Source organism: Melospiza melodia, chromosome 11 (genome assembly GCF_035770615.1).
Source record: "Melospiza melodia melodia isolate bMelMel2 chromosome 11, bMelMel2.pri, whole genome shotgun sequence".
Lineage (NCBI taxonomy): Eukaryota > Metazoa > Chordata > Aves > Passeriformes > Passerellidae > Melospiza > Melospiza melodia.
Window position 1 is genome coordinate 1,983,172 of NC_086204.1, and position 17,656 is coordinate 2,000,827.

The 17,656-nt window shown below is 56.8% G+C and overlaps 2 protein-coding genes across 2 annotated transcripts; one reads left to right on the forward strand and one right to left on the reverse strand.

Moving 5' to 3' along the window:
* Positions 1-1,884: 1,884 nt before the first annotated feature.
* MYOC (myocilin) lies at positions 1,885-5,619 on the reverse strand. The gene is made up of 3 exons (XM_063165264.1): positions 4,963-5,619; positions 3,885-4,004; positions 1,885-3,799 (listed from the first exon to the last, which is right to left on the reverse strand). The coding sequence occupies exons 1-3, from the start codon at positions 5,453-5,455 to the stop codon at positions 3,015-3,017; spliced, it is 1,398 nt and encodes a 465-aa protein (XP_063021334.1). The 5' UTR covers positions 5,456-5,619; the 3' UTR covers positions 1,885-3,014.
* A 286-nt stretch (positions 5,620-5,905) lies between these two features.
* Positions 5,906-16,378, forward strand: VAMP4 (vesicle associated membrane protein 4). The gene is made up of 7 exons (XM_063165265.1): positions 5,906-6,092; positions 7,268-7,314; positions 7,611-7,661; positions 13,847-13,947; positions 14,469-14,548; positions 14,696-14,747; positions 15,712-16,378. Exons 1-7 carry the CDS (start codon positions 6,027-6,029, stop codon positions 15,738-15,740), a joined length of 426 nt encoding a protein of 141 aa, XP_063021335.1. The 5' UTR covers positions 5,906-6,026; the 3' UTR covers positions 15,741-16,378.
* The last annotated feature ends 1,278 nt before the right edge of the window (positions 16,379-17,656 follow it).

Below are 17,656 nucleotides of genomic sequence, written 5' to 3' on the forward strand. Positions count from 1 at the left end.
TTTGAGGTTGCCTCCAGCCTGTTGGACACCCCAAAACTGGGAACTCATTCCCCAGAGTGTTCTATTTTTAAAGAAGTGCTGCTAAAAGGATTCGTGTTCAATTCTGTAGTAATAAAGAATAATTCCATTGGGAAATCAGAGGAATTTCCCACAGTCGGCTGTGGGAATGTACCAGGCTTTGGACTATTTTGTGCTCAGAGCAGAACAAGGGCAGTATTTCTGCAGAAGTTTAATTAAAGTAAATGTTTGGGCATTTTGTGCCTCTAAATAACCCAGGTTTGATGTGTGCCTCTCCAAAACCCCAAACCACGCCAGCTGCCTTGAGGCCAGGTGGAGCTTTCAGTCATTGACCCCACTTGATTGAATATTTTATGACATTCAATCAGATAACTTTGCTCCTGGCTATTTACACTGGAGTAGCTCTTGTTTTTTTTTAATTTGAGTGGGATTTGGTTCGTAATCTCTTTTCTAGGACTCTGGTCATCAGAAATAATTGTGCTGAACCTCACAGAAATTAGGAAACAATTTTGTTTGGGGAATTCAATTTTTTTTCCCCTAATAATGTTGAGGCTGTGAAAAGGTCATCACTTTTCTGCAGGGTGAGAGCCAGAGGGGGTTTAAATGTGACTGGGGCCAGATCCAGCAACCCCCTGGGCTCAGGCTGGCTTCTTGCTGGGATGTGGGCAGGCAGGGCTTGTTTTCCCAAAGCCTGTTAAGTAAAGCAGTGTATTCAGCGCTGTTCAGCTGCAGCCCGGCTTTCTGGAAATCCTGTGTGCGTTGGCTTGTCCTCCTTTATTTTCTCAGGCAATTAAGAGATGCACTGCCCGGCCGGAAAGGGCCCGGCTTGGGGCGGAGCTGTCTGCCCTCGGTGTCTGCCCTCGGTCTCTGCCCTCGGTCTCTGCCCCCGGTCTCTGCCCTCGGTGTCTGCCCCCGGTGTCTGCCCCCGGTCTCTGCCCTCAGTCTCTGCCCCCGGTGTCTGCCCTCGGTGTCTGCCCCCGCTGTCTGCCCTCGGTCTCTGCCCCCAGTGTCCGCTCCCGGTCTCTGCCCTCGGTCTCTGCCCCCGGTCTCTGCCCTCAGTCTCTGCCCCCGGTCTCTGCCCCCGGTGTCTGCCCCCGATGTCTGCCCCCGGTGTCTGCCCTCGGTCTCTGCCTCCGGTCTCTGCCCCCGGTCTCTGCCCCCGCTGTCTGCCCTCGGTGTCTGTCCCCGGTGCCCGGTGTCTGTCCCCGGTGTCTGTCCCCGGTCTCTGCCCCCGCTGTCTGCCCCCGGTGTCTGCCCTCAGTCTCTGCCCCCGGTCTCTGCCCCCGGTCTCTGCCCCCGGTGTCTGCCCTCGGTGTCTGCCCCCGGTGTCTGTCCCCGGTCTCTGCCCTCGGTCTCTGCCCCCGGTCTCTGCCCCCGGTCTCTGCCCCCGGTGTCTGCCCTCGGTGTCTGCCCCCGGTCTCTGCCCCCGGTCTCTGCCCCCGGTCTCTGCCCCCGCTGTCTGCCCCCGGTCTCTGCCCCCGGTGTCTGGGCTCAGCGAGGCGCTGCCGCTGCTGCCGCTGCCGGGGCTCTGCTCCAGCCCTGCCCTTCGTCCCCCCCTGCTTTGGCACAGAAATGCCTTTCCCCGCCCTTGGTGCCAGCTTTGCTGGGCACTGCTGGCCCTGCCTGCTGCCTGCTCGGCTCTCCCCTGCCCTGGCCCCAGGGCTCCCAGCTCTGCGTGCGACAGTGACAGGGCTGATGTGTTCCTGGCCCCTGCTCAGGTGAGATTCCTGCCCAGGAGCAGGAATGGGTCTTTCAGCCTCCTCCCTCTGTGCTGGGCTCCCCCCCTGCAGCTTCCCAAACATTCCTCACATGTATCAGCTCACTTTTTACAACGAGCTCGTATTTTTCCAAAATAAAGCCTGGGGATGATGGATAAACCAAATGCTTCATTGTGATATGCAAACATACAGTGCTGCTACACTTAAGAAAACACTGTTAGTGTCAGGGCAGCAGAGGGGTGAAGCATCTCCCTGATCATCACAAGTGTGCCACTGTGTTCTCTGTCCTTTCCCACTGCTCCAATAATTGGTGTGTTGCTGTCAGGAGCTGCCTCCAAAACTGTGGCATTTTCCTGCTCAAGGCATTACAGCTCCCCCTCCCCAGCACCTCCAGCCTGTAGGTGCACCAAGAGTGGCACCAACCCACCACACTCCTTGGAAAACAGCCTTGGAAAAACAAGGTGTGAGGCAGCAGAGGTGCTGGGCAGTGTTTATTGGGCCAGGACCCCATGCAGCCCCTGAGGAATGTGGTTGCTGCTGCCCCAGGTGCCAGAATGAGAAAGAAGCCTCCTCCTAGAAGCTTTCTACAATAAACAGATAAAGCAGTGTGGTTTGGGCTGGCTGGGGTGGCTGCAAAGCTGAAGCACAAGGCTGGAAGGGCTGGGTGCTGAGAGGCCACCTGGCTGCAGGGTGCTCTGCCAGCACTCCTCACCCCTGCTCTCCTGGCTGCTTTTTCCCCTCAATAAAACAAGGCTTGTGCAATGTGTGTCTGTGTTTTCTGCTGCTTTTGAGCCCACTCAGTGAGTTTTGGAGGTGGCTGAGCTCCAGGATGCCCTTGGGCACTGGGAGTGTGGGATGCCAGTGGAGGCTGTGGGATCTCTGCAGGGCCGGAGCCTGGAAACAACAAACCCTGCCCCACAGAGGGGATCGCTGCTCACAACTAGGGAAACACGTTTATTTTAAGGCAGGATCCTCCTGCACAGCCCTCCCCGTGCCTGAGCCCTCCCTGCTCCACATCCACGGCCAGGCTGGGTGCTCAGGGAGGTCCTGCGGCAGCTCGGGGCTGGGCACTGCGGGGACCCATCCCAAACCCACCGAGGCTGCTGAGAGGCGCTTCCCTGGCTCTGGAGCAGTGAGTGCCTCCTCTCTCTCTCTCTGCTGCACAATGCGATGTGGCCGGGCAGCGTGCGGCCCCCAGCACCGCCGAGGCTGTGGGAGGCGGCGCTCCCGGGGGAAAGGGGCAGGGAAGCGGGGTGCCAAGGCACAGCCAGCCCGGGCTCACGGCCGGGACAGGCGGACGGGGTAGGTGACCATGTTGAAGCTGTCCCAGGCGAAGAGCTGCCGCTCGGCAGGGTTGTAGTCCAGCATGCTGAGGTAGCGGAAGCGGTTCTCGAAGGGGATGCTGAGGGCACGGCTGGTGCCCGTGGCGGTGTCGTAGGCGAAGTTGATGGTGGCGTTGGGCGCAGAGTAGCTGCTGACGGTGTAGAGGGTGCCGCAGATGAGGAAGGAGTTGGCCACCCCCCGCTTGCGGATGTTGGTCTCCCAGGTCCGACGGATCTCCAGCGTCTCGGGGTCCAGCTTGGAGAGGACGATGGCTCCCCGGGCCTTGTCGGTGCTGTAGATGACCCAGAGCCCCGTCTCATCCACCGCCAGGTCGATGTCGGTGTAGCCCCCCCAGGAGTAGGGGTACTGCCCGTGGTAGCCGGCGCCGGGGATCTCCCTCTCGGCCGTGATGCTCTCGCCCCGCAGGTCGTAGCGGGCCACGGAGCGGGACTGGCGGGGCTGGAAGAAGAGCCCGCCGCGGTAGATGACGGCCCCCGTGCTCTCCAGGGGCCGCGGCAGGATGTGCACCTTGGCGGGGTAGCCCCGGGCCAGCTGCTCGGCCTCCTCGTACTGGAAGAGCTGGCGCACCTCGGTGCCCACGGTGTCCACACGCCACGTGTTGTCGCGGGTGAAGGGCGGCACGGGCTCGGGGTCCTTCATCCACACGCCGTACTTGCCCGCGATGGAGTCCGCCCGGCCGAACACCACGGGCTCCCCCACCCACAGCAGCTGGCCGCAGCCTGCTTGGGGACAGGACGGGACACGGAGCGGTCACCGCCAGCCCCTCGGGAGCGGCGGGGCGCGGGGCCGGCCCGGTGCCCGTACCTGAGTCCTCCTTGCCCGGGCGGGCGAGCGCCGTCTCCTCCAGCAGCCGGGACACGGGAACCTCGCTCCTCTCCGACTGCAGCTCCTGGTAGCTCAGGGGCTGCGGCTCCCAGCGCGGCGCTGCAGCGGGGCCAGGCACAGCGTGAGCGGGCTCAGCCAGCCCCGGCACCGCCTGCCCCTGCCGCCCTCGGGGGCTCCGCCAGCCCCTCACAACCCTGCCTGCTCCTGCCGCCCTCGGGGGCTCCGCCAGCCCCTCACAACCCTGCCTGCTCCTGCTGCCCTCGGGGGCTCAGCCAGCCCCGGCACCGCCTGCCCCTGCCGCCCTCGGGGTCTCAGCCAGCCCCTCACAACCCTGCCGCTCTCGGAGGGCTCAGCCAGCCCCTCACACCGCCTGCCTGCCCCTGCCGCCCTCGGGGGCTCCGCCAGCCCCTCACAACCCTGCCTGCCCCTGCCGCTCTCGGGGGGCTCAGCCAGCCCCTCACACCGCCTGCCGCCCTCGGGGGCTCAGCCAGCCCCGGCACCGCCTGCCTGCCCCTGCCGCCCTCGGAGGGCTCCGCCAGCCCCTCACACCGCCTGCCTGCTCCTGCCGCCCTCGGGGGCTCCGCCAGCCCCTCACACCGCCTGCCTGCTCCTGCCGCCCTCGGGGGCTCAGCCAGCCCTTCACAACCCTGCCTTCCCCTGCCGCCCTCGGGGGCTCAGCCAGCCCCTCGCAACCCTTACAATCGCCCTCGGGGGACTCCGTGCCGGGCTGCTGTCTCCCGAAATGCCGATGCCTTGGGCAGGAGCCCAGTGCCCCCTCCACTGCAGCGGGGCACATCTGTGACCATTCTCTTTGGGGGATACTCCTAAGAGCCCAGATGAGCACGGTACCCTGCATCCCCCCTGTGCTGTGGGGCAGGCGGCGTGGGGAGGGAGGCACGGGGAAATGGGCTGCGATCTCCCAGCACGGCTGAGCTCACCAGGGTCCCCAGGAGCGGCGGTCAGCAGTGGGGGCACAGCACGGAGGCCGCACGGGGACCCGGCCAGACGGGAGGAGCCGGCGGTAGGGAGGCGCAGGGCCCCCGGCCCCGGCACTTACCCTTGGCGGGGGCACGCAGCGTGTCCCGGCCGGGCCCCTCTCTGCCGGGGGGACAGCGGGCGGCCCGCAGCCGGGTGATCTCCTGGGCGCTGCTCTCCAGCCGCTTGCCCAGCTCCTCTTTCTCCCGCTCCAGCCGCCCCTTCTCCTCCTCCAGCCGGGACTTGGCCCGCAGCAGCTCGCCGTACGCAGCCTCCAGGCGGGAGGCTTGCTGGGGGTCCCGTGCGCCCCCCGGATCGGCTCCGCGCGGCCCCGAGCTCCCCGCTCCTCGCTCCCGGCTCTCCAGCCGACTCAGGCGGGCGGCGAGGGCGGCCAGCTCGGCGCGCAGCTCGGGCACGCCGCCGGCAGCCTCGGGGCAGGCGGCCTCCACGGGGCTGGCCACCGTGAAGGAGTAGGTGCAGCACCCGGAGCTGTCATGGGCGCGGCGGAGGAAGGCGGTGTCCGCCCGGCCGCCCAGGGCCACGGAACCCCAAAGCAGCAGCCAGACCCCCAGCATGGCCCCGGTGCCCCCCTCTGAGCGCGTCGGCCACCGGCGCCCGCATTTATAGAGCAAGAGAGTCGGGGCGGCGGGGGGCGGGCGAGCCGGAACCTTCCAGATGCCTGCGGGGGCACCGGCACTGCCCCGCCGCCTCCCCGGGGCCGAGGCCGTGTGCCAGGGGTGACGCCGGGGCGGGCGGGCCCGGCGCCGAACCCACGGGGGCCGCTCGGGGCCGGGGCCGGGGCCTGAACCGAACCCGCCGGCCCCGGCCCCGCCTCAGACCGGCCCCGGCTCAGGCTGGCCCCGCCTCACCTCAAGCTGGTCCCGCCCCGCCTCGGGCTGGTCCCTCCCGGTCTCCCGGTGCTGTCTCCGCCCCGGCCCGCCCGCCATCGGCAGCTCGGCGCTCGGCGCGGCGGGCGGAGCGGTCGATGTGAGCGGGCTCTCCGGCACCGGCCATTTCCCGCCGGCCCGGCCCGGCCCGGCCCGCTGAGCGCGGGGGCGGCGGGTCCCGTCCTGGGCCTGCCCGGCGCTCCCTGCTCTCCCCTCCAGGCTCCTCTCCCCGGGCACAGAGCCGCGGCACACACCGGCCATGCCTCCCAAATTCAAGCGGCACCTGAACGACGACGAGGTGACGGGCTCGGTGAAGAGCGAGCGGGTGAGTGCCTCTGCTGCGGGGCTGCGCGGGGCTCGGTGCCCGCGGTACGGGGGCCTTGGCCGGGTGTCGGTGCCGCCGCAGCCTCAGCCGCGGGGCCCAGCGGCCCGCAGCCCGTGACAGCGCCGTTCAGCCGCTAAGGGCTGTCCGTGTGTGTCACGGCTGGTTCGTGAACCTGTTGCGGCTCCTTGGGGCCGCATCCATGGCCAGGAGATGCCGGTGTGCCCCAGCCTCCTGCCCTTCCGCAGAGCCGGGCGGAGACACGGCCTGGCCCTGCTGCCCACGTTGGCTGAAGGAGCTCTGTGAAGTCACCCTGTGCTTTACAGCTGTTTTTTTTCTCCTGTCACCACGGTCCCCTCGCTTTCAGGCATCGAGTACAGGTGCCAGCAGTTGCCTGGTTTGGATGAGGTGGATTTAAGCAGCTGGGGACAGGCTGTGCTGAAGCTAGCTTTGGGCTGTGGTCGGAAACGCTGCTGCAGCTCCGACAGCTGCCAGCGAGAGCAGAGCCCGTGCTGCCACCGCAGGCTGCTCCTCCCTTGAGGGAAGCACTGGCTGGAACTATTGCACGGTGTTGCAGGTTTGCTTGAGTTGGTTGAGCAAATGTGGCAGGATGGAAATGTAGGTGAGCTGCACCATCAGAGCATCAGGCTTGCAGGTGGGAGCCCAGAGCTACACACGGGAAAGCAGCGACTGTTGGTACCCCAAGGACCATCTGCTGGGTCCCTGGGCCCACAGCTTTAGTGTGTCAGCTTCCTCTCCTGGTTGTTTTTGACCCTAAGCAGAAATGGTTTTGTCTGGAGTATTCAGGCTACTGTGGGATGGTGGGGTTCCCCTTAAAAATCAGGTTTTGGATGCTCTCATGGAGTGAAGTGGATCAGCAAAGGGATCCTGGGGAGCCCTTTGGGGTGAAACAGAGGAGCTGCCAGACCCCTCTGCCCTTGTGGTCATCCCTTACACCTGCTGCCATCAGATGGTGGAGAAAACTCATCCTCCACATCTGGAGTGGATGGGACAGCCCAGGGTGTCTGTGGGTGATCTGGGGATTGTCCCTTGAGCAGAGAGAGCCTTCCTGCAGTCAGAGCTGAAATCCTAAGAGCTAATCCTGCATCCTAAGAGCTGGAAATGTGGGTGGGAATTGGTGGTTGCTTATTGATGAAATGATTTTTCTGTGTTTGCAGAGGAACCTGTTGGAGGAAGACTCAGATGAAGAGGAAGACTTTTTCTTGTGAGTTGGAATGCAGTGTCATACCTGCCTGCAGCTCTGAGGCTGGGGGCTTAGGAATGAAACCCTTTGATTCCTTTGGGATCTTCTTGCAGAGCCTTGGCCTTGAGCATGAATTAATAGGTGTGACCTTTTGTAAGAGTGAGATGTGGATCCTTAGACGTGGGAGGGACTGATGGGAGTATGAAAACAATTCTCTGTGCACAAGGTGTTGGTTCTCTCCTCTGTGTGCTTTGGGTCTGGTTTAAAAACATGTTTTCATTGTACTTTCTGTCCTGATTGCTCTTTTCTGCCTGCAGGAGGGGGCCTTCTGGAGCCAGGTTTGGACCCAGGAATGACAAGATCAGGCAGTAAGTTGTTGTTGCTTAGTGTCACAGAGACAATGATTTATTCTGGCACTGGGAGCTCCTGCTGCTGTCTTGTCAGAGTATTTCTGTGTGGCTCATCACATGAACATTCCTTGTGTCTGTGTTCTTCTAACTGACCTGTCCTACTCCACAGCTAAAGGAAATCTTAGCTTGATGCAGCCTGTCAAGAAATTGTGTGTTGACAGAGGCAAGGGGATAAGAAAAGATAACATCACAATAGCTTATTGGAGCTTCTGAAGGCCTTGCTGTGTTCTGGTGGTGACCTGTTCCATGCTTTTGTGAAGCTCTTTTTCTACAGCATTAACCCTGAATTTTAACCTTTCCTAGCATCATTTTTTTGATTTTTGAGGCTTTTTTTTTACTTCATCCTGTAACATGCTCCTTAACATTTCAAAGTAAGTGGTCAGGAACGCAGCAGGACCGTGGGTTTAGGCAGCAGCTGGTGCTCTGGCATCCTCTTCTCCAGATAAAAACCTGATATAGGTCACCTGGAGATGAGCAGTGACTCACTGGGGTCAGAGAAGCTGGAAAACAGGAAACCATTACAAGCAGGAGGAGGAGTGGGGCAAGAAGGAAGGAGTGAACACTCTGGATCATTCTCCCATCGAGTCATTTCCTGGATGAAGCTTGTTCAGGGCTCCAGTTTTTCCTGTGAAGGATGTGGTGGTGGTACTTAATCAGAAGTGTGGGGTTACTCACACACCTCTGGTCTGTGTTGTCCTGCTCCTTTGCTGATGTCTGTGGAGCCAGCACAGAGATCTGTGTGGGTCCTGCTGCCTGGGCATTGCTCAGGCTGTTCATTGTTTGCAGCCTGTGTGTGTGTGGCTCTTGCTTGGGGATTTTTTCCATGCCAGGAAGAAGCCAGCACAGCTCTGGGATGACTCATTGCCACCATCAGCATCAGGCTGGGCTTGTTCTCTTGAGGGGCGAAGGGCACTTGAGCTGCACAAGAGGCAAAGGGCAGGGGGCTGCACCCTGAGTTTTCAGGGCATCTCTGTTCCCCCAGAGTGTGAGGATGCTGCTGGTAGAGAGGAGCTGCTCTGTGGAGTAAGCCAGTGTGAATAGAGCCTCCCTTTAGGGCATGATCTGGAGGGAATGAGAAGGCTGAGAGCTGGGTTCATGGGTGGGGTCTCACCTGCACAGAAAGGTAGAGGTGGGGGAGTGTCCATCCCTGCAGCCTCTCTGCTGGACAGCACCTGCAGTGTCTGTTCCCTGTTAGTGGGAGACAGCAGGAGCTCTTCCCTTGCCTGTCTCAGCCTGGCAGAAGGGAGCAGTGGCTCAGGTAGAGGAGGACATGGCACTGTGAAAAGGAAGAGAAGTGAAAGGAGCATTTAGCCAGGAGCTGCTGGGTCCATAGATGTGACTAGTGGCCCACACACCGGGCTTGCCCATTGCCAGACATTGCCTGGACACAGTGGATGTGGCATGGAATTGTCCCTTGGGCTGTCAAGGGGCTACACCTATACATCTAAATCATCTGTTACAAAACAGATTTTATTTTCTGCTCTCATCAGTGCTGATTGCTTTGTTTAATAAGCACTCACACCATGCAATCATCACTTCTTGTCAGAGATCACTGGGAAGTTTCTGATCAGCTCAGCCCTTGTGCTGTAGGGATCAATGCCTGCTCTCATAGTGACTCAGTTTTGTTTCAACAAAGAAAGGGTTGAGTTGCTGCTATAAAACTGCAAGGAGAAGACATTTTAAGGAGGAATTTGAGCATTTGGAGAGCTGAGGCATAGCTGGGCAAAGCTGGAGAGGCCAGGGCAGTGTGGGACTGGAGGAATGAGGTGTGAAGATGGTGTAAAAGGAAACGGGGGAGGATTGGGTAGAGGAAAAAGTGATGGGATTGTGGGAGCAAAGGTGTGGAACTGTTCAACGTGAGGGGCAAGACTGGAAAGTTTTCCTTGTTGTCCTTGGCAGGAAGGGGGATGGATTGGGCCAGGGTGGAGTTTGGCAGCACAGACCCTCGAGGCTGGCTCAGCTGTGGGGAACACTGCAAACCTTGCAGGGGAAAGAGCTGAGTGACAGCAACAGTGACAGGAGGAAGTGCCAGTCCCCTTCCAGCTGAGCTTTGTCCTGATGTGTCTGGAGGCTGCTTGGTGGGGCTGGACTCTCCTCTGGAAGTTGGGAGGCCACATGAGGTCCCTTTGAGGCCTCCCATGCCCAGGGTGGGCTGGAGCTGAAGCTCAGCTTTTAAAGGACTTTTATCCTTTCCCCAAAGGCACAGAGAACAGGTAAGGGAGAGCTGTTCTCCTTTCTCTGCTTTTGCTTTGAGGCTTTGGAAGAAGTGCTGAATGTGTGCATGAGAGTCTTTTCAAGGGAGGCTGGCATGTTCATCTTCCAGCTGGATTTCTTGATTTTGGAAAAGGAGCTTCTCATCACAGACCATATTTTCAAAAATTCTGCTAAAATCAGCCCCTTTTCTGCACTGCTTGCCTCACTTTACTGCTGATGTTTGTGCTTTCAGGGAGCTGTGCCATTGGGTTCTTGTTCATGCTGCTGCTGAGGCTCAGCACAGTGCTGGGGTTCCCCAGGAGCCCCTTGGTGTCTGTGGATCCCCATGGTGCAGCTTTGGGGGTCAGCATTGCCCCAGTGGCTCTGGCTGGCTGCAGGCCCTGAGCAGGGGAAGGTTTGGGGAATGGTTTGAACTCTTGAGGCAAGAGCTGGCTGCAGCTTCCCAGGGCTCCTTGCAGGTTGTGCAGTGAACCCCAACCACAGTCCAGGCTTTCATCTGAAGGGGATAGCAGGCCCATGCTGGCAGCAATCATTGTTGGATGTAACCCTTGCAGTGACTGAAAGGCCTCAGGGAGGCACAGGCTGCTGTTCTTCAGTCCATGGCTTTGTGGTGGGTTCAGCACTGCTACCCCATTGTTGGGAGCAGCTGTGCAGCCTCTGTGCCCTCCATCTGCCTTGGCTCTTCCTCCTGTTCTCTTCCCTGGGTGCTTGCCACAGCCAGGGGTGTTTGGGTGGAATGTGCACCAAAATACACACTGTTCATATCACTGGGGTGGAAAGCTGGAGTGTGATGCTGGTGCAAACAGCCAGCTTGGAGACAAGCAGCAGCCTTGGGCAGCACAGCCCATGTGTGTGCACAGGCTGTTTACAGTGTCTGCAGAATGCAGCACTGCTCTTAGCCCAGCACCCTGACCAGCCCTGGCAGGTTTTCAGCCCCTAACCCACAATGAAAATGATTATTCCTCCCGCTCTGGAACAACAGAGCACAAGAAGAAAGGAGTCTAAAGCAAGCTGAGTGCCACTGGATCTTGTTGGTTTGATGGTGTACACTTGCTGTCCTTGTTAAAAGCATCAGACTTGCAGTAATTAGTAAGAAAGAAGGTCATGGGAGACCATATTTCATGGTTTTGTCTTGCTCCCTTTCCTGGCAGGTATTTATTCCACTTTATTTCTCTTGGAAATCTGGCAGGAATAAAGCACATGAAGTGGATGTGTCAAAAGCCTGTAGCTCCCCAAGAGGAAATACACTTTGTATTAGAGGACTCATTCCCTTTTGCCAAATAAAACAAGAAAATATTTTCTTCTTGATGTGACTTGAGTTTCCTACCTCAAGCATGCCAGACTAGTGGGAATTTTTGAATTTGTTCTGTAGCTGCTGGGTTAATACCATAGGCTGAGCATTTTTCAGCCCTCTTCTGGAGAGGCAGCAGTGAAGGCTGGGAGAAAGCAGAAAGAAAGAGCTGGCTTAGGGTCTGCTTAAGGTGCTGTGTGGAGGTCTGAATTTCCTTGGCTTGGCCTCTTCCTTCTTCTTTACTGTGTTGTTTTGTTGGTTTTTTCCCCAGATGGCCAACTGTGCTACCCAATTGCATTTGTGTTCCATAGGAGTCAGCACCTCAACATTTGTGGGAGTTTAGAAACCTTGATTTCTTTCTCCATTCTTCATCTGTGCAATGTTTTGTTCTCTTGGGGACAGCTGACAGCTTGCCCAGGGTTTGGAGAGGTAACAAGGGCCCTTAGCATTTTGCCAGCAGCTCAAGTGAGAAGAGGCAGGATGCTGAGAAGCAGCTTGGGCACTCCCCAAATGCTGTTAACCACCACAGCAGCTTGAAGCTGCCAGCCTGTTTTGCCTGCAGCACTTTGGGGTGTCCCAGGACTGCAGCAGCCCCCTCAGGGCTCTGACCTGCACTAGCAGGGTTACAGGTGCTGTTGCATTGCTCTGCAAGTTCCTAGATGCACTGTAACCTTGTGTGCTCCCACTTGTTACTTGTACCAGGATAACTTGGTGACAAATCTGTTGTGGGAGGAAATCTCTCTCTTTTGAAGCCAGAAAATGATTTTAGAAACATTTACATAGTGCAAATGTAGACTTGTGTGCATGTTTGAGGCTTAGAGGATTTGCCAAGCTGGCTCATCTGGGGTAGCAGATGTTGGTGCTTTCCTCTCGCCCCAAGCTGTGGCTGCACTGCTGGCAGCTCCAAGCTGGGGTTTGTTGTGCCAGGGTAAGGAAAGCCCCTTGCAGAAGGTGCCTGCTTGTCTCCCAGTGTCCAGGGATGGCCCTGGGCTCTGTGTCTGTGTGGGGGAACACTTGGCCCCCCAGGGCACTGCTGTGTGTTCCTGTTTGTGTCCTCAGTGCCACCCTCTGAGCTCTGCCAACAGCTCTGCTGCTCATCTCAGGCTTTGTAAAACAAACAGGGGATCAGAGCAGCTCCTGCTGAGAGCTCTTTGGGCATTGTCTGTGCCCTTTCCCTCCAGATAAGGAGCTCCTGGCAGTGGGGAAGGCAGGAGCTGCCACCACATGGTGTAGGAGGGTTCAGGGAGATGCTGCTCCCACAGACTCTGGGATGCAGCAGAGAAGGCAGCTTCCTTTCTTCTGCTGTCCTAAATAAAGCACATTTTGACATGTGCTGCTGGAGTCCAGCATGTGCCTTGTCACAGCTGTTGACTCAGAAATTTCAGAGGGGTTGCCTGGCTCTTCTAGCTCTGGAAGCCACAGTGCAGTGGTGCTGGAAAGCTCAACTTGAAAGGCTAAGGTGGGAAACCCCTTGATATTTAGAGATGTGGAACTCTTTCTAGAGCTTTCTGGGGAGGAAAATGCCTTTTAATGCCTTTTATTCTCCCCTGTATTTGGAACAGTAAGTAAATGTGAGTATTGTAACCATTATTGCTGTTTGCAGCTGCTACTCACCAGCACAGGTGAGAGCACTGGTAGGAGAAATAGGTCAGTGTGAACCTGTGTCTCTAATTAATCAATTAATTAGAGGCCTGGTGGCGAGGACAGAGCCCTGTTTGTGGTTTGCAGTGCCCCACTGACTGGCCTTGAGTCTGTGTTGGCTCCAGCCTCGTGGGCCTTGGGGGAGGATAGTCTGTTTCTCTCCTGAGCTATTTCTGTGTTGTTGCCTCCAAGATGCTGCTGGTGCCGTTGCCTTTCTGGGAACGGTATGTCTGAAACAATGTATTATCCCCCAGGCTCAAGAAAATCCTCATTTCTAACTCCAGGAAAACAAATGTGTATTAGCTCCAAAATACAAACCAGAATGGAGCAGTACTTTTCCACCAGGAAAATTTTTCTGTCTTGCCAGTGTATTTTTTTTTTTTGGAGTGAATAAATGCATTTTTAATAACCCTGCTGGTGTGATTTAGGCTGCTGTTCACTGAAGGCTACCCACAGAGTTACATAACCTAGGAGAAGATGAATTATAACTTGGTTTAGTTCATATCAGCCATTTCTTTGCTATCCTCTCGATGCCCCTGGCAGGGTGGGTTTAATTTAGTAACTCAGTGCCTGGAGGAGGGAACTGATTTGATTTCACCCCAAGTTACTGAGCAAAGGTGTGATGTGGAGGTCTATGAAATGTAGAAAGATAAGGTTTGGTTTTTTTACTTCTTCTTTCCCCTTTGTGAGCTCTTCTGTAGCAGAGGTGCCCACCAACAGCAATTAGTGCCTTTTCATACTGCATTTGTGTGTTACAGGTGTTAGAGAGTGTCCCACTTCTGCTGCTTCCCAGTGCTCCCTCTGAGCCCCTTGTGTTCCCTTCCCTTGCTGGGAGTGCAGCAGATCCACCCCACGCCACACCTCTGGCTTTCTCTGCATCCCATCCACCCCTTTCCACTGTTGTGCCCTTTCATTTCTGTGGGTGAGCTCTCAGCTCCTGCCAGGCTGGGCAGCTCTGGTGCTCATCTCTGCCTCTCCCACTGCCTTTGCTCCCCAGTGTGCAGAACCAGGTGGATGAAGTCATCGATGTCATGCAGGAGAACATCACCAAGGTGATCGAAAGGGGCGAGCGGCTGGACGACCTGCAGGATAAATCAGGTGTGTGGCAGACTCAGCTGTGCTGGGCCAGGTTACCCTGCTGCAGTGCTGAAAGCACCTCGTGTCACACCTGGCCTTACATTTCTGTCCTTGCTGAGGGTGGTGTTGCTCAGCCTCGGGCTGCAGATCTGACTTTCTGCCGAGTCTCCACCTTCACCTGCTGCTCTGTGCAGAGATATTAGTTTGGAGGTGCTGGGATCCAGTTGGTCCTTCAGGCAAAGGTAGATTGGTCTGTCTTCTGGCACTGGCCACTGGCTTGCAGAGCATGCTCCTGTCCTCAGAGAGCAGCCAGTACAGAGGGAGCACAGTGGGACTTGTGTGCTCTGGGGAAGGGTGTCACATCGACCCAGCTGTGGCTTTGGTGAATCAAGGGCTTCACATCAGCCCAGCTGTGGCTTTGGTGAATCATGCTGTGGTTGGCTCTTTACTGCACAGGACTGAGTGCAGTTAGAAGAGGTGAGTGAGTGGGTGCTGTGCCAGTGTGTGCACCACTGAACTGACTCTTTTCTTTCCTTTAATAGACAGTTTGTCAGACAATGCTGCAGCTTTCAGCAAAAGAGCCAAGCATCTCCGGAGGCAGATGTGGTGGCGAGACTGTAAGGTGAGCAGGGAGGGGAGCAGGCAGGGTTGGGCTTGTGGGAGGGGGGAGGAGCTGGAGCAGCTCTGCTCCCCAGCTGGGAGCACAGGGCTCCTTCAGGGCAGCTGTCCCTGGCTCCCTGTGTAAGGTGCCCGTGTGCTCCCCTTGCAGATGAAGGCGATCATAGCCATGGTGGTGGTCATTCTGCTGCTGGTGATCATCGGTGAGTAGCTCCTCATCAGCCCAGCCATGGACATCTTGGTGGCCCTCCATGCTGGGAGTGACACTGTGGTGCTGCTGGCCCTGAGGGACAGCACCTGAGCCACCCCACAGCTCCACTGTGCCCTGCAGAGCTCTCTGTGCTCCTCTTTCACACAGGAGCAGCTCCAAGCAAGTCCTGCTGAGTGTGACCAGAGAAAGCCCCAGTGCCCTGCCAGCCTTGTGCTGACCCAGGGCTGGCACTGGCTGATGCCAGGGTGGGTGGGAGTACATGGAAGAGTTTCAGGCTAGAGCAATGTCTTCCAGAAACATCTCTGCATGTATCAGGCCCCTTGCAATGAGCCTGCTGTTTACAAATGCTCATCCCAAAGTTGATGTGCTGCCTGATTTCCATTGAGTGGCTGTTGTGGCTTTGCCATTGGTCCTTCCTGTGCTCTCTGCCTTTCCTGGCCTCCCCAGAGCAGGGTTGTCACTGCTTTTCCTACCAAACAGCTCAGAATGACCAGAGCATGTTTCTTCCAGGCAGCAATAGTTGATCCCTCTGCCTGCAGAAGGACGTGCTCCAGGGATCCAGGCAGTGCAGCTCTTCTGTGCCACTGGCTCTGGAGGGTTTTCCTCCCACTGAAGTGCCCAGGGGCAGCTCTGTAACTGATCTTGTTCCTTCAGCAAAGCCCTTGTGGCCTGTTGTCCTCCTAACACACAGCCTGCAGTGAGAGAGGCAAAGCTGGCAGCAGGGCTGAGAGAGAGACTGATGGAAAATCCCATCTGGTTTCGTTTTGGGAAGCTGGAAGGAGATGAAGGCAGCAGGATGTGTTGTCTAGCATGTGTGCAGACAGCAGATTGCTTTAGCTGGGGGCTGGGAACACACACTTCTGCTCCCAGCTGCTGGGGTTTGTCACTGCAGAAATGGGGGCTCCCCCTGGCAGGGATGGCTGTGTGCTCAGAGTTTCTTTCTTTGTGTTTTGCAGTGCCCATAGTGCTGAAGTACCGTTCCTGACAGGGCAGCTGGAGGCTCTGCTGGAGCTGCCTCTGGGATAACCAACCTGCTGTGTAATTTCAGTGAGAGATCTGTATATAGCCTGGAAGTTGTTATTTCTCCTGGGAGCAGGAGGTGGTGGCAAGCAGCCAGCTCTAAGGGAGTGTTTGAAGAACTACCAAACAACCTTTTACCTGTCCTGCTGTCAGACTCTTTTTATAACACAAGATTCAGATCCCAAACCATCTGTTTTGTGGAATTCTGGGTCTCTGGTTTGGAGCTGGCTACTTGCCCCTGTGGTCTATCTGTATATATGGTTGAGTTGTAATATTAATAATAATAATTATAATAATAATAATATGGTTTGAGCAGCTGCCTGCTGTGGAAGGCAGAGGGGACTCTGAATCAGAGAAAAGGAGGGAATAAATGTCTGAAGGGAAATGCACCATTATAGGGAACTGATTCTTTTGAGGATAGCTGCAAGGGTGTTGTTTATCTCTTGTTAAAAAAAAAAAAAAGAGAAGAGAAAAAGTGAAATTAGGTTTTACAATCCAGAAGCCTTTCTGGTCCTGCCATGGGAATGCACAAGCTCAGTGTTTTCAGTATTGCTGCTTCCAGCTGTGACTAAAGACATTCCAGTAAACCTATTTTTGACTGTACACGTGGAGTTTTTGCACATCTTCATAAAGTCCTGGAGGCCATTCAGGGCCCTCTGAGGCTGGGACTCCCTGTTTCTGTGTGTCCTTAACCAAAAGTAAGGAATGTGAGTAAAACCCAGCAAGCAGCACAATGATATAAGAACACAGCTGGAGAACAATTCTCCTGACTCCATCCCCAGTGAAGAAGCCCAGTTGATATTCAGAGCCCTTCACCATGATGTGGTGGTGGATGGCAGCCAGTTTCACTGCCTTGTGATCCACTGGGGTGGGGATTGTTCCTGGTGCTGGAATGAACAGGAACTCAGCTCCTCTATCCATGGGTGGCACTGTGGTGTTTTCATGTTTCCAGCCTCAGTGTCACCAGAAGTGCTGGTGGCATTTCTGTCAGCCCTTTATTTTTGGGAGCTTCTCCTTTCCAGCCCTGAGCCTGGCACTTTGGCTGAGCCAAGCTCTTCTGCTTCTCTTTTTCTGATGAGAGCAGTGTTGTCCTGCTGAGCACCTGTTTGAAATGGTTGTGGGGAGGGGAAATGGTGCCCCAGAGAGTTTCCAGTGCCACGTCCCAGCTTCCTGCCCTGAGGCTGCCCCCAGGGCCTTGCCCAGCTCCCCCCTGAGTGCTGCCCCATGCAGAGAAGGGCATTAGGAGTGAGCAGGGCAGCCTGGAGGGCTGGATGGGATTCCACATCAACCTTGGCCAGCTGGAATACAAACAGGGCTTTTCCCCTCTGTGAGAGCTGATCTCTGCAGGTGGCATTCAGGAGGGCAAGCTGGGCTTTTCCTCCTGAAGTATAGGCTGGTTTTATCATCCATTCAGTGGAAGGGACAAAAGTCATCGTGCCTGTGCCTTTGGCTGCTCTCTGCCTGCAAGGGCTCCTGAGGGTGGCTGAGGAGGGACTGGGTCTGTCTCCAGGGGGGCTGCAGATCTCACTGAGCTGTTTGCTACCATGTCCTGCCAGCTGGAAAGTGAGTTAATTCACTCCTGCTGCTGCTCTGCCTTTCCCACAGCCCAGCCTTGCCTTTTACTGCTCCTGCTCCTTGTGCCACCCACAGCAGGACCTTGGTGCCACAGGAGTGCTGGTCAGAAACATCACAGGATTGGATTTTGCTAATCAAGTTTTAGAGATTTATTTTCTCCCCACAAGGCTGGAAAGACCATTAGAAATGTGTGCTCTCGGGGTGGTACAGAGCAGTATCCTCCACACACTGTTGGTATTGTGGTTTGCTATTGCAGCATGTGCTGTCCCACCCTGGACTGGTGGCAGAGAGAACTGCATTTAGCAG

What these genes read in the sequence shown, in the direction of transcription:
- MYOC (XM_063165264.1), bottom strand. Translation starts at nt 5,455, where the DNA reads ATGCTGGGGGTCTGGCTGCTGCTTTGGGGTTCCGTGGCCCTGGGCGGC. An exon ending in GCTGCGTGCCCCCGCCAAGG is followed by an intron (nt 4,005 to 4,962) that starts GTAAGTGCCGGG and finishes GCCCCGCTGCAG; the next exon opens with CGCCGCGCTGGGAGCCGCAG. An exon ending in CCCGGGCAAGGAGGACTCAG is followed by an intron (nt 3,800 to 3,884) that starts GTACGGGCACCG and finishes GTCCCCAAGCAG; the next exon opens with GCTGCGGCCAGCTGCTGTGG.
- VAMP4 (XM_063165265.1), top strand. Translation starts at nt 6,027, where the DNA reads ATGCCTCCCAAATTCAAGCGGCACCTGAACGACGACGAGGTGACGGGC. An exon ending in GCTCGGTGAAGAGCGAGCGG is followed by an intron (nt 6,093 to 7,267) that starts GTGAGTGCCTCT and finishes CTGTGTTTGCAG; the next exon opens with AGGAACCTGTTGGAGGAAGA. An exon ending in CGACCTGCAGGATAAATCAG is followed by an intron (nt 13,948 to 14,468) that starts GTGTGTGGCAGA and finishes TTCCTTTAATAG; the next exon opens with ACAGTTTGTCAGACAATGCT.